The 15,346-nt window shown below is 37.6% G+C and overlaps 1 protein-coding gene across 8 annotated transcripts in view; it reads right to left on the bottom strand.

The window, feature by feature from the left end:
- Nucleotides 1-15,346, bottom strand: part of THSD7A (thrombospondin type 1 domain containing 7A) — a 555,025-nt gene that overhangs the window by 168,553 nt on the left and 371,126 nt on the right. For all 8 annotated transcript variants that reach the window (XR_010381671.1, XM_064487540.1, XM_031454966.2 and 5 more), the window contains 2 exons: nt 4,919-5,167; nt 2,082-2,263 (listed from right to left, as the gene is read on the bottom strand). Coding sequence is in view for 7 of the 8 variants with exons in the window: in XM_064487540.1 (XP_064343610.1) it covers nt 2,082-2,263; nt 4,919-5,167 (431 nt within the window). In the remaining variant the exon portion in view is untranslated. The remainder of the gene's footprint in view (nt 1-2,081; nt 2,264-4,918; nt 5,168-15,346) is intronic.

The following is a 15,346-nucleotide window of genomic DNA, read 5'->3' as shown; positions in this document are numbered from 1 at the left end:
CTTCTGGGGGGAAACTCACATAATCTAAATTCTGAGAAAAAAAAAAAAAGCTGCAACTTTCAGAGAGAATCAACTATTTTTGCAAAGACTTTAAGAAGCTTATTAATAGTCCTGGTATTTAATATGAAAGGACACAGATTCCTAAGTTATTCATGTTACATACATGACAAACACTAGTTTTAGGCAAATTGACTGCTTCCATATCTATTAATCTCTGTTTCGGCATTTGCTTTACTCCAACAGATACATCTGAATAATGATGGTCTTTGTGTTCCCTTTTTTCTGTGACTTTTATTTTCGTGGCTCTGCAGTGCTTTGACAGGAGTAGTAGGGGGACTTTATGACAAAACCGTTTAAAAAAATACCCAGTTGCAATTCAGAATTCTGAAGGATCTTTTGAAAGTAATAACCTACAGGACATAATTGACATTCAGAAACTAAAATCTGATCCACCTCTAGCAATGAAATTATACTACTCTGAAAGGACTGCTATAATAAATCCACCTGAGAGTGTTAAAAATGTAGCCATTAAAGTGGCCAAGAAAATATTAATGTACTAACATTACATGTTTTATGCTACTTTCTTAAAAACCTCAAGATAAATTAGTAGTAAAAATGTATCCCCTAGGCTAGATTTCTAAATGAGTTAACATGCTGTGTAAAGTTAGTGGATACAAAACAATTACATTTCGTAAGTTTCAAATGCAAAACTTTAGTCTTTATTTTCCATGAATTACTGGTCACCAGTGACCCTTCTTTTTGAGGGGGAGACAGAGGAGCCATCTCTTTCGTTTTTTAAAAAACCAATTTCTCTTGGTTCCTTCCCTTCTTTCTGCTTTTCTAGTTATTCTTTGTCATACTCCTACTCTGAATGCTTTCTTTTTCTTTTTTTCTTTCTCTCTCTCTCTCTCTCTTTTTTTTTTTTTTTTTTTTTTTGCTTTAATACATGCTGTTCCCTCTGCCTGGAATAAATTCCCTCTTGTTTTCCTGACCCACTTAACTGTAGGGAGTACATGCATCACAACTTAGCTCAAGTGCCACCTCCTTTATGAATGTTTCTCCCATGATTCCCCAGAGCTATTCTAAAACTCAGTTATAATCCATACCATATTGCATTATATCTACCGGTTTGTTTGTGTGCCCTCACGATGACCATGAGCACTTTCCTGACATGAAATTTGTACTGATATTTTTATCCTCACAATCATACACAATCTTTGGAACTCTACTGGCAACTAATCAGTTTATGCTGAAGGTATGAGGGACAGAAGTCCTGCTGTCCCTCAGATAGAAAAGTTTAGAAGGTCTGCGTTACAGCACTGCTTGAAAGCACTCATATTTACCCGTGGACTAAAGGGCTACAAAGTGAATATAAGCTTAATCCAACAACAATTAGAATTTTAGAGTAATATTAATACATTAACAATATATACTTTTAGCCCTGGTCATTTTGGACTCATTTATCCTTTTGTACACTTATCACATCTGGTCCCTAGACTGAGATTTAAACAAAAAAATTCTAAAATATGTCGCCAAATGAAAAGGTTTAACCAAAGGGTTTTCAAAAAAAAAAAGTAATGCCTTTGGGTTCAAGATTTTTTTTCTTTACTAGAGTTTTAGTCTCTATTTCTTTATGTTCAAACTGAAAATTTCACTCAATACCATAATTATTTTTTCAACCATATTATAAACTGCAAAATGAGATGTTGTCTATAAGAAGGTATCACTTCTTCTTACACAATGAAAAGAAAATTTGGGCTTTAGGATACATACTTGTATTCTATGTGTACACTTAGAAGTTTTTATTCTATTTTTATGATTAATTACTCCTGCTATATTTTGACTCAGAGCCTGAAGTCTAAATTTAAAGAAGACTTGTCAGGGTATCAAAACCAACTAAAGATGAAATTCATTAATTACCTGTACAACCATAATTCGGACTACTATTCACCATTGTAGACACCAGTCATAATATGAACAGAAACATGGCTCTTCATGCCCCAAAGACTGCATATATATCCCTACAGGGTAATCCCATGCTCAGTCTCCATGGGTGAGTATTTGAGAAGAAAAGAGTTTACCTTCTTTGTCCTTGTTGGTGTTTAAGTGTGAGAAGAGGTTCCCGTTGTCCTGCACACAGTACACCTCTCGAGTCTGCACCCCTCCACCACAGAGTGCCGTCTGGTTGCCCCGTCTCTTGTCCTGCTGACTGAGCAGAGGGTCCACACGGCACTCGGACCACTCTGTAGTCCTCCAGCTGTACCTAGATAAAGGAAACGCCATTCATCTTTATTGAATAGAACTTTTCTTTGCTCCTATTTATCCTTCAAAAAATTAACCCGAAAAATAATTTCCTCTTGAATCAATCTTAGACTACATCTATGATGCAGATTCAGTTTCAATTCCTTCTACATCCATTTAAGAGGGGTTAAATTTAAGATGAACCATTTTAATTGCAACTACTGGAAGTTACTTATAAATATTTTATGAAAAGACAGCATAATGCTGAAAACATGAAATTTTATGTTCAATTAAGCTGAACTCAGGCTTGCCCTTTTCCTGAAGCTTATAAACAAAGGAAGACTGAATCTGAGAATGGAAAACATAAATGTTGATGAACACAAACATTTGTTTGGTCTTTAATAAAATGCATGAAAATTGCTTCTTCATACTGGATCAAAATTATAATTGTGTGTTTGTAATAAAAATACAACATAATTTAGAGTTTTCTCTTGTTGAGAATAAGAGTGTTTTTTTTTTCTTTTCTGTAGCACTGTGCATCCCTGATGAGTGCTGATGAATGATGAAAAGAGCTGAAGTTTCTAATCAGTGGAACACAGGAAAGATGATCTGTGATCCTACATTAAAGCTCCAATCAAGATCATGATGTGAAAGAAATGTCAGGGGATTGTCAGCCCAACACATGCTTTAAGGCGATAGCCAGGGAACCATTTCCAGATGTCACCGAAGATAGAAAGTGATGGCATTTCTCCACCTTAAGGAAAGTGGATATTCTAAAAGCACAAAGAAAATGGCTCATGTAGCACTTTGTGTCTCTTTAACCAAGATGCTTTCTTAGTAATCAGATTAACAGCTAACACAGGTACAAATGGATGTGCTCATGTTCATCTCAATTAGACAGAAAGGTTCAATGGGCCCTTGAAAATCTGCTCTAGATGCTTTGCTTTGTCAATGGTAAAGTTTCATGAGAGTAAAGCTGAACTTCATGCCCGTTTTTCATTTTTATAAGTATGGGTTCGTGATTTGACAGTGGTGCAGGACTGAGGCATCAAGGAACAATATTCTTGACATGTATTTATAAAGGAAGTGCAGCATTCAGTTCAATTCTAAAAACATGGATAACTGATGCCTTGGGCAGGGAGGAGGGAAGGAAAGTAACACCAAGCAAGTCATTCATTAGAGGAGTTAAAATGAAAATTTTATCTCTTATAGAATGGAGTCCCAATTTAGGTCATCCTAAGGAGTCCTGTGAGATGAATAAATTTTCAGTAATGTAAAGTGATTATACATTCTTAAAAAAAATGCTACCATTCACAAAGGGGAAGAAGAAAGAGACTCAGAATATCTGTTTATTTTGTTAGTAATGGTTGAATATCTGAGAGGATAAAGCATAAAACACTCGGCTTGAGACAAAAATTGAAGAAACTCATAGGAAACTCTGACTAGAGATTGTGGGAACTTCCTTGGATTATATAGAGAGGAACACCCAAGTCAGTGGGACGAGCAGAGAAGTTAGGCAGGAAACTCTCCAGGGTGTTGGGTCACTTGTCACTCAGGGGAGAATGGACGATTCCAAAGTGCCTCAGAATGAATGATCCTGCATAAACCATCACTATCCTTTGTTACTGCTATTGTTATTATTATTACAAGTAGCGGAGGAGGAGGAGTTGTAATTTTATTTCTCACTGTTTCATGAAGTTCAGGTGCATGCATGTTCTTCAAGTGTTTGAAATATTCCAAGAAACCTTTCAGTGACCCCTGTGGGTATCTATTGAGAACCTAAGATTCTGTAAGTTGTTTTATAAAGATTCTATATTCAAACTAAGCTGAAATATATTTATTGCCAAGATAATTCACAGTAATGTCCTAGAAGTGATTTTTTTAAGGATAAAAAGAATATAATTATACTGCCAAATATTTCAAAATTGGACTTATTTCATCTGAATTCAACAAACATTTATCTGACACTTACTGTGTGCCTGTCCCTATGATACATGCCAGTGATTTAAACAAACAAAAAAAACAAGGTTAATAAGGACAGTCTTTGTCTTGAAGGAACACCAAGTCATTATTTTGATGTACTATTTTACGCTATTCAATAGGATCTGTTATATATAGTACTGAATTTTAATAGGACTGGCTCAAAAAGCAAAAAGTACCTCTGTTTTGAAAGTTTATTTTACCTTACAGACTAGTTGACAAAATATGGTCCAAAGACCAAGTCCAACGCACCCTCTGTTTTTGTAAATAAATTTTACTGGAACATATCCTCACTCATTTGTTTACACATCATCTCTAGCTCCAATGGCAGAGTTGAGACATTGCAACAGAAACCTATATGTCTCATAAAGACGAATAATATTTACTATCTTCTCCTTTACAAAAAAAGTTTGCCAATACCAATTACAGGCAATATACCAACAGAGAATTGCTGTTAAAAATCTAGCTTTCATGGAGATTTGGAAATACAGCTTGTTAAAGACACTTTTATTCCTGAAAACCAGTATTTTTTTTTTTTACAGGATAGTGAGTGTTTATAAAGAGACATTTTATTTTTCCACTTAGAATTTGTAAAAATCATCATTCCTCTACATACTATTCATTGAAATCAAACAGCTAAAAGAACGTGCAGTTTGGGCTGACAGGGCAGCAGGGGCTGCCATCCTCTGTTACTCACATGGCACAGGGGGCAACTCCATCTCCTTGAGACACACAGGGTTCTTTTTCCTCAAGTTCTGGACACTCCTTCTCGCTGCCAATAGGAAACTGCCTGATGAGCCGTGTCCTCACACGGGTGCCCTTAGGGGATGTCATGTCGTGGCATGTTTTGGAGCAGGGGCTCCACTCAGACCACTCCGACACCTGGCACTCTTTGGTGATCACACAGGCCTGGAAGGTCATTGGCAGCTTCTCTTGCTGGCAAAAGCTGCAAAAGAGCATCAACATTCTCAGAACAGACTCACAGGCAGGCATGAACTTTGTCTTCTACACTCCAGCGTGAAATCAGCTTGGCCATTTTTATTTTCACTTGAAGGTGCAATTCCAATTTCATTGAAAATATGTCAACATTTACGACATGTAAAAGCTGTTAGACTCAAAGCTAACATTTGCATTGCCTCCTATTTTGTTAAGAGCTGTTAAACCATTCACAGGAAACAGAAAATAAAAGGATTAAGCAAAATTAGCTGAAACGAAATTTACCATATTGTTCATTTTACTCATTCCAGATTTGTTTTAATTTAGAAAACAAGGAACAAAGAACCGTTAACATATGATAATTTCCATTCTGTTTAGTGGTTTAAATAAACGTGCCTGGCTAACTAATACATTATTTTGAATAGAAAAAGTAATTTACACTTAAGATTATGTTTAATGTCATTTGAAACTAAAGCTGTCAATTAGAATTATAATGTATGCTTATTCAAATACATCAACTTTTCCAGTTCACACTTTAATGCAAAGTATATGAGTATACTAAATACATTATAAGCATTAGAAATATAAATTTATTCATAGCTATATTACTGTAGAAATATCCTTTGAGTAGATCTCTAATATTTATTCATCAGTTAACATAAATTATTTATGTTCAAATTCTTATCTATCTAGTCTTCCTTGAATTACAGGGATGTTGAATTCCAAACTGTAGTGTCCACATATGAAGATGAAGATGATGTTATGAATGCCAACAACGTATGCACTTTGTGAGGTTTTCCTGGAACTGGATGGCCTTGTGTTGAGTCTTCGCTGAACTCTTGTTCATTCTCAGTAACTAGTAGCTCATGTTGATAAGACACAGGCAGCCTGTTGCCACAATAGAGCATCTGTTCCAATGGGAGAATGTACGGATAATTCTGTCTCATCATTCAGGTGCTATATTTAACTATGGTAATCAACCATACAGAGAGGCAGGTTGTTTTTAATGTAACAACTCACATTCAATCTTCTTAATTCTAGTGGCATGTGTACAAAAACTGCATTCCTAGGAGACAATTAGAGCTCAAAACGTCAAAGTCAATTTGTCTGTGCTGAGAAGTCTGGGCAGCAGAATCATTTGAGAGTGGCAGTAGAAGGGCCCTGTGAGTCACTTCTGTTTTTCTCCTAACAACAGAGAAGACCAAAATTCCCATTTTTATTCAAAAGTCATGTATTGAGTATTAATGATGCATCAGGTATAACACTAACATTAGAGCAAAGCTTTCTCTGTGATGAGCAAATTTTCATTCTACCTTACGAGTTTTTTCAGGAAAATCAGGCAAAATAATGATCAAACAATGACCTCTTTAACTCCTTTCTTAGAAAATCCTCCAGGTTTAATTTCCTCTTAGATACATTTCTAATCCTTCATGAGATTTTCATATACATATACACATATATTATCCTCTACGTACAGCTTAGTAAGTTCATTTTCTATATAACCCCTTTTAACCTTTTGTGGACAATCTGACCGTCGGTTAACTCCCTCCAGTTACAATCACCTGGTAACCTGATGAAAGCCAGAATACCAGCTCCGTTAGTAGATAATATTATTTGTGATAAAAATGACCACTTTGGATAAATTCCATTTACACTAGAGAAACTAAAACTACCCAGCAGGCAGTCACAGCTTTGGGCTTCCCTAAATGTGGCAGCTCTTGGGACAGGGTTTGTTTTTTGTGGGACCTTGCAGGCTATGACAATGGGATCACTTCAAGAGATAACAGCTCCTGCGGGGCATGAGACTTTTAAGCCAAGACAGTTCTTGGACCTGCCTGATGTAGAACTATCTTCTTCCACCTGAGTTGTGCTACCTGGATTTCTAGGAGAATTCCCACCAGATGAGGAATGACTGTTGCTACAATGAAGATAAGGTCTATATCCTTCAAAGCCAACTGATGACAAATGTGGCCTATGATAGTCTTGTGAGTCTTGTGTATCCGAAAGTTTGTACAGCCAAATTTAAAACTTAATTCACATTACCTCATTTAATACTCCCAATAATTATTCGTATGGGTACCATTATTATTTCCATTTTATAGGGAAGGAGTCTCTGAAAGGTTAGGGAATGTGTTCAAGATCATATAGCTAGTAAGCAGTGGACTGGAATTTGAATTTGAATTTTCTAAAATCAGAGTCCATTTTCTTAACCACTCTGCCCTACTTCTCATAGTTTGAAATGACTATAAATCTCAGTTTGTTAGAGCAACTGCTTTAGTTGAGGCCAATGCCGAAGTTCCTAGAACACTGTAAATCAACTAGCATTACTATTTCACAGCCCTAAGATTTGTACCATGCTAGCTAGCACTTTGCAAATGTGCCATTTGTCCTAAGGGGGACAGAATAATTATGGAAAAGCCAAAACAAATACATTTTCCTGATACATGTAACAATTTTAGTACAGGTCCTACATATGAGCAACTAGCAGCATAAACACAAGAATAGTATGAGTCATATGATTATGTAGTTTTTTAACATATATGACATATATAACATGTCTATATATTTGTCTATCTACAGTTTGTCTTTCCTTTAATTTTCCAATATCCAAAATCATTATTTCAACACATGCATATTAAATAACTCTACATATTGGGCTTCAGAAATACTAAGACACGATTAAAGTAATTAATTTGGAAGCATAAAACTCTGCTTGGGGAGGCACAGAAGCTTGTAGGAAGTAGTGCGTTACTACGGTGAATTTTCAACAATATATTAGAATTTGTCAGATTGAGATGATGGTAATTCATGCAGAAATTTATGAAATAAAATTGTCTTCTGTTTGTTTGTTAGTGGGTGGAGGAAATAAAGATGTTTTCCTTGGCCTCAATGTAAGTTTTTGTTGAGCACTGGAACTGAGAGTGGAATTGAAGCCCAGGTCGGATCACAGGCAGTTATGCAGATCTAAAAAAGCACTTTCTTTGGATGAGAGAACCACTGAAATGTTTGGAGCAAAAAAGACATGATATTTGTATTTTATGTAGATTCTGATGATAGGGTGGAGGATGGAATATTAGGGTACAGGATTAGAAGTAGAGAGACTATGATGATGATAACATCAATATTTATAATAAACATAGACTGAGGGCTTACTATGTGCCAGACATTGGTCAAGCTGAGTGTGGTATGATCATGAACATGAGATTAACTTTCACTGAATTGTCTACTGTGAGTCACATACTGGGTTGAGTTCTACCTAGAATATCTCATGTAATTCTGAAAACTATTCTGTGAGGTAGAGTTGTACTTTTTTTTTCAAGATAAGGAAATGGAATCCAAATGTCTCACCCAAGACTAGAGAAGAACTAAGTAGATCTTTCTGCTTACGAGGCTTATGAAAGTGCCAACAAAGGCAATGGCAATAGAAACGAAAGGAGTTACAAACTATAAAAAGGAGAGCCAGAAACCATGCAACCTGATGCGTAGTTGAAGGGGTTAAAAGAGAGGAAGGAGTCATTAAATAACTTGGGAGTTTATAGCTTTGGTGATCTGGTGAGCACTACTGCAATTCTTTGAAAAGGAGAACATGCAATAAGCAGCAAGTTTCTGGTAGTTGATAAGAGAGTTCAACATTCAACACTGAGGACTGATATGGATACATCCAGCACATCTCCAACACACAGAAACATCTAGTAGGCAGATCAAAAAGCAAGGATCAGGATTTGGTTGAAATTTCTGGATGCATACTTTAAAAAAATTTATTTATTTATTTATTTAATTTTATTTTTTAAGAAGGGATTTATTATTTACCTTTAATAGAGGTACTGGGGATTAAATCCAGGACTCTTGTGCATACTAGGCATGCACTCTACCACTGAGCTATAGCTCCCTCGCTGGCTGCGCACTATTAAAAATCATGAGCACATCAGAGTTCAAAGCCAAGGCCAGAGGAGTAGCTGAGAGCTCACACACTGGGGCTCATTTTAGGCCTCCATAACTCACTCATGGCCTTATAGTGGACTTTGGTAGGCCTACAAGCACTCTGATGCTTGTTAATGTCATTTTGTGATTGTTAGTGAGACTAAATAGGGTCACCAAATCATCTGTGTGTACCAAATTATTCAGCTATTATTCTCTCATTCTGGCCATGCAAATAGTTGACATAGTTGATACAGAGCTTAGGGGATCTATACATTTTGGTTCATTATGGTTTTCATGAGAACATGCCCCTCTGGGAAGTCAAAGGTGTGGGGTGTGCTTCTGCAAGGGCAGCCTGGTAGATGTGATGGTCACTGTAACAGTTTCCTTATCATTCACATGGTATAGTCAGAACAGCCCAGGCAGCCAGGACTGGACAGAACAAAAACTTGGCTTTGAGACAAAAGCAGTTGTTACTTAATTACCATTTAGCAGATAGACAGTAACAAGGCTGAAAAAAAATGAACAAGTAGAGGGCAAAGTTTACTATTTCTCTTTAAAAAGATTTCATTCAGAGATGACAGAGCACAGATATTCCTGACAGTTACTTTTAAACTCCGATTACCCAGTATATTTAACATTTTTTTTTGTCAGGTCGAGGATAAAACTGAGAAACTGTTTACTTTTTTTTATTATTCAAGTTAAAAAAATAAAAGTAAAATGCCATTTCAAATTTTTTCCCCTAAAATTATTTCTGTAGCCCACTCAGTAATCATAGCACCTGTCAAATATACCTTCTTAACCTCCTAAAATACCATTATCAGCATTTAGCTTCTTAAATAGAAACTTTCCAAGACGCTCATTTTCTCAAGGTCAAATCCTAACTTTCCTCCCTGGTAATCAAAGCTTTCTATAATCCATCACTGCTTCTGCTGCCCTCTCTCTGGTCGGCAGGGAGCCAAAATTAACTTGCAGTCCTCCTCCCTAGTAGCCCGCAATTCTGCCCACTCTTCTCACTGTCTCCAGATAACATTGGCCCAGCTCTCTCTACCCACTTCTGTCTGCACTAGTTGCCATTTGGAATCCCATTTCCTATCTCCCATTTTCTGTGTCTCACAGAAGCGAACTCTCAGCATCTAGGTGGTATGGCTGGAGCTCAGGGAAAGTCTGCATATGTGGTCTGAACCATCCCTCCCCCAAACAGCACCATGTGACAATTTTTCCGTCTCATGGAAAGCAAATAAAAATATAGACTGAAAATACAATGTCGTAAGTTATTGGTAAGAAGTATGTATCCCTTACAAATAGGTAGGCTGAATATCTGCACTGAGGTGGCAAAAAAGAGACACCTCTAAATCCCCTGTTCCAAATCTCTTTGCTTAGGATCAACTTGTTTAATCCTTTTCTTTGTTTCCTTTCCTTTCTCTCTCTCAATATTGATATGGGGGGGGGGGGGGGGGAAGCCTTTTCTTTTCGTTCCTAATAAGGTAAGGAAAGAAAAAGGAAGTATGGTAGTTATAGTTGGAAATCACCATGGGCCTACTGTTTCTCTAACTCAGGGAAAGTAATAAAAGTGATCAGTTTGGTTTCTCATCATCTTGCTGAAGCCTGACATCTGTGTTTGGGGCTCTGGAGGTGGAAGTTGTCCTGAAGGCTTAGTCTACTCCAGAGTTTTGCTTCTCAAAGTTTGTGAACAAACACCACTGCAATTAACTGGGAGCTTGTTAGACATGCAGCATCTCAGGCCCCCGGGCTATACTACTGAATCAGAATCAGTATTTTAACATTCCCATGAGATCTGTATGCACACTGAAATTTGGGGACACCGGTCTAGAGCTAACTCTCTCAACTATTCAAAAAAAAAAAAAATCCATGCACTATTTACAGTTGGTAAGTCAATCTTTAATGATACGGTGCTACTTCTTACAGACAATAGAAACTGAGGAGACCACACAAAATGGGACTTATTATCAGATATTAGGTGGTTTACAAAATAACTGGATAGGCTGGAGGAGAAGGTTTCTAGGTCAAGCTTGCAGGACAACCTCCACCCTCAGAATTACATCGCCATTTCTTTGGTCCACATAGCTGCTTTCGTGATTGCAGGAAGCCATGTTTCTGGCACAAACTTCCCTGTGAAATGGGTGTTTCTGCCTCTTCCTACTGATCTCAGTTCAAAAGCCAAGCCAGCACATTGTTGGAATCTAAATCATATCCAGAAACCTGGCTGCAAGGGACTTTGGGAAGTATGCTTTAGTTTTCCGCCCTTGTAGTGCAGGAAATCCCACTAAAGCAGCACTAGTCCAAATGTGGTCCATGGATGGAGGCAACAGATTGTTAGGGGCATGCAGGAATTGAAAGTAAGTACCAAGGCATTTTCACAGCAAGTTGAACTTTGCAACACTCAAGTACATGATCAGTGTACCTAATTCAACAAACAGGGTACAGGCCAGTTTTGTTAATGCTGGATTCCACGGTGAGAGGCATAATGGCATGAGCTACATGCTAGACATACACAGTAGGAACATGTTACTGGGTTGGTAGGAAACTGAACAAAAACCAAAATGAAAACCAGCAACCAAAATCTGATCCTTTGCTGCAGATAGCTTGAGAAGCACCATTCTGCCACCAGAGTAGCATGACTGATGAGCCAGTCTGCGGTACCCACCCCCAAACCTAGCTCAGTTCCCAGCTCCTTCCTGAGGCCAGTGGACTATGATGAGCTCACACGAACTTTCAGAAATATAAATCATTGTGGCTCTTAAAAAACATATCTATAAACAACATCCATAGCAATATATCTTTTTTAGTTTCCGTAGAATTAGTCTACAATAAGCACTTATAATATTTTTACTGAATTAAAGGACATGTTTTCTTCCTGTAAAGATGTAACTGAATTCAGTTACAGTATTCATGTTACAGGAGGATTTTTCTATATAAATGGGATTACCTTAAATCTTTTCATAATATTAACAAGCATCTCCAAGTTTTGTGATATGAACAAACACAATGTGGTATTCAGAGTAGATTAAAGTATTCATTTAGTTGATATAAAGCAAAATATATTTGTAGGCTTGTATACTGTTAGGGCAGCACGGTCATAAATTTAATCTGATTGGATAATTTGTCCCAAGAATAAAAGTGGTTGTCCTTATCCTAGCCAGCAAAATAAAAAGGTAATAGAACTTAGACCACATAAAGAATATTATTGTAACTCTATTGACTATTTGAGAAAAAATGACGTTTTTTGAGATAGATGCATTTTTTGCATATCCGAGAGGCATCAGTCAATTGACAATCATGTCTGTAGTCCCATTTCTTATACTTACATATAAACAGATTTAATTTTAAAATTATATTCAGAGATTAATCTAAGAATATAATACTCAAATATATATTTTTTCCTACTGATCTACCTTTGTATTTTCAATGAAAAAAACTGAATGGACCAAAAGGACTGACCAGTTTTTCTGAGTCCCCAGTTTGTAACAAGATAGAAATTGACGAATGCTGGGCTTACAGTCAAAAGACCCAAGACATTCCCACACTGCCACTCTTGAGTTTCATGACTGATCGGGTAGTGATTCCTCTGCCCCATAGCTTTTCTATAGGATGAAATTGCATTTTCCTAAAAGACTTCTAAGGTCCCTTTCTTCGAGCAAATTGAACTCTTTTAAGTCTTTAGAACCTAACCAATCTAAATTCTTACTGGCTTATATTTTCTGATTGAATCTTAAAAAAAAAATACTTTTCCCACCTTCAACTATATTCAAACAACATTCCTTTTTTACACACAAACTCCAATTTCCTCTAATTTTGTGTTTATTTATCCATTTGAATGAACAGTTTACACATTTTCCAAGCTGATTTTATTCTCTCAGTGTGCCCTTTCCATCACAGAATTCAGCAAGTTATAAGCAATAATTCATATGGAAGCAAAATGCATGCACAGTCAAATTACCTTCCTTATAAAGGCAGAGGTCTTTCCTCTTGCTTTGATATTTGAAGATCTTTTGTCGAGCTGCTGGGAACACTGCCAAATGGTGTCACCTGCCAGCTGGAGTGATCATATGCTCCCTATTAAAGCTGAGGGCCATGCTGCTGGTCAGCAGCTGAGTGAGAGGCTATCAGCGCTGCACGTATTTAGTAATGGGATAAACTGCTCCAGCAGTGAGGCCTCCCTGGAAGGGCCAGGACATACATTTTCTATCCTTTCCCACAGCGAATGCTTGCATGCAGCTGCTTCCTTTTGCACCCATGCTGTTCTAGGCGGCAAACCGTAGTGAAGATTCATGGCACAATCCCAAGGCCACCCCAAGTGAAAACTGCAGATAACTTTATGAGACAAGGTGAAAATTACCTACCATGCTCCTAAAATGGTGTTACGTGGCATAATTGATTGGGGCCATTCTTTTCATTAAAGGCATTCTTCAGCATTAAGGAGTTTTTGCCTCTGTTTTCAAAACGCAAACTAAAGAAGGAAAACATAGCCACAGGGATACTTTAGATTATTTTGGATTCTGCACCCAACTTCAAATGTGTGTGTGGAGGGAGTGGGTCCTAGCATCAACAAGCAACTCGGATACCTGCTGGGTGTCCGAGAAGTCAACTTAATTCTGATACTATCTACAAAGAGGTAGTGTCAGATTGCAAAGACTAAGGGTTCGGTCCTACAAGACTGCCCCCACCCTCCCACTTCAGATGCCAGTCACAGGTCCAGGTTATTTCCTGTACTTCTCACTGACTGGCTATAAGCCACAGGTTCCCAAGACCTTCTCCTCAGGTCTGATTAATTTGCTAAAGCAGCTCACAGAACTCAGAGTAAAACTATTTTACTTACCAGATTAGCACCTTATTATAAAAGGGTGTAATTCAGGAACAGGCAGACAGAAGAGATGCTCCGGGCAAGGTAAGGGGAAGGATGTGGAGCTTCCATAGCCTCCCCAAGGCTCATCGCTATCCTAGCACCTCCACCTGTTCACCAACTCGGGAACTCTCCAAATCCAGTCCTTTTGGGTTGTTATGGAGTCATGATTGGTTAAATCACTGGCCACTGGTGACTGGTTCAACCTCAAGCCCCTCTTGAGGCTTGGGGGTTGGAACTTAGTTCCAACCCTTTAATCACACAGTTCACTACACTGACAAACAGCCCCATCCTTAGGTGCTTTCCAAAAGTCACCATTAATATTACATAACAAAGGACACATTTATCACTCTCAACACTGAGGAAATCCCAAGGGTTTGGAGAACGGTGAGCCAGAAACCATGGATGGATACCAAATATATACAAGAAATATATTTTGGTCATCCAAATGATCAAATATATATATTCCTTATAAATCACTATATCATGTATCAGTTACTTAAAACGAGATTTATCAAGTATCAATTCAAGCACTGATTGTTGTAACTTTTATGAAAAATGAAAGTGAGAGAAAATTAGCCCAATATATTCAAGTTAAGGGATAGAAGTTAAAGGCAACAAAGCTTTGGGATGTTGACAATGATTGGAAATTCTTTTCTATATAGACAATAGATTCCACTAACATTCACCTGACCAGGCCAATCCCCATTGCTTTGATAACCTGAAGGTCCCAGTGATTACTGAAAACGGTATAAAACCCAACATAAAATGTAATTCATAATTCATAAAAATGTAAGAAAAATGATTTTCGATTATTCTAAAACAATATCACTTTTCCTCTGCTGATCACCATCTCTAGGATACCTCTCTCGTCTTTTTCTTGTTTCTCTGAATTTTCACTCTCTTAGATGAACATCCATAGCCATGTTCAACTAAAATAATGATGGACATATTCCTATTTACCTCAAATACAACGACTCTCAAACTGAATTCAACATCTTCCCCTCAAATTGACTTGCTGAGTATCTTTCCCAGTCCTCCTGACTCTTCATTGTCAGCTCTCCCCTATGCTAATTCAGCAATAAACTATCACAAATTCTTATACAGAGCATCTTTTTAAGTCATCCTCTGATCTCCATTTCCACTTACAGTCCTGAGCCAAGTATTCTTTGTCCCGTGACGGGAGTAGGAGGAGAAACTGCCATTTCCCTTTAATCTGCCCCTGTATACAAAGCCCCGCATTGCCCTGTCAGAATGACCTGACAAATTTACATTAACCCAATTTAGCATCTGCTCAAGAACCCACAATGGCAGGTTCAGAGTCCACTTGGTCCAGCTAGAACCCTTCCTCCTGACTTTCCAGGTCCTCACAAGGTCCCTATCAGCTTCTCACGAATGTGGAAACAC

Source organism: Camelus dromedarius, chromosome 7 (genome assembly GCF_036321535.1).
Source record: "Camelus dromedarius isolate mCamDro1 chromosome 7, mCamDro1.pat, whole genome shotgun sequence".
Taxonomy (NCBI): Eukaryota; Metazoa; Chordata; class Mammalia; order Artiodactyla; family Camelidae; genus Camelus; species Camelus dromedarius.
This window is presented reverse-complemented; position numbering and strand designations above follow the sequence as displayed.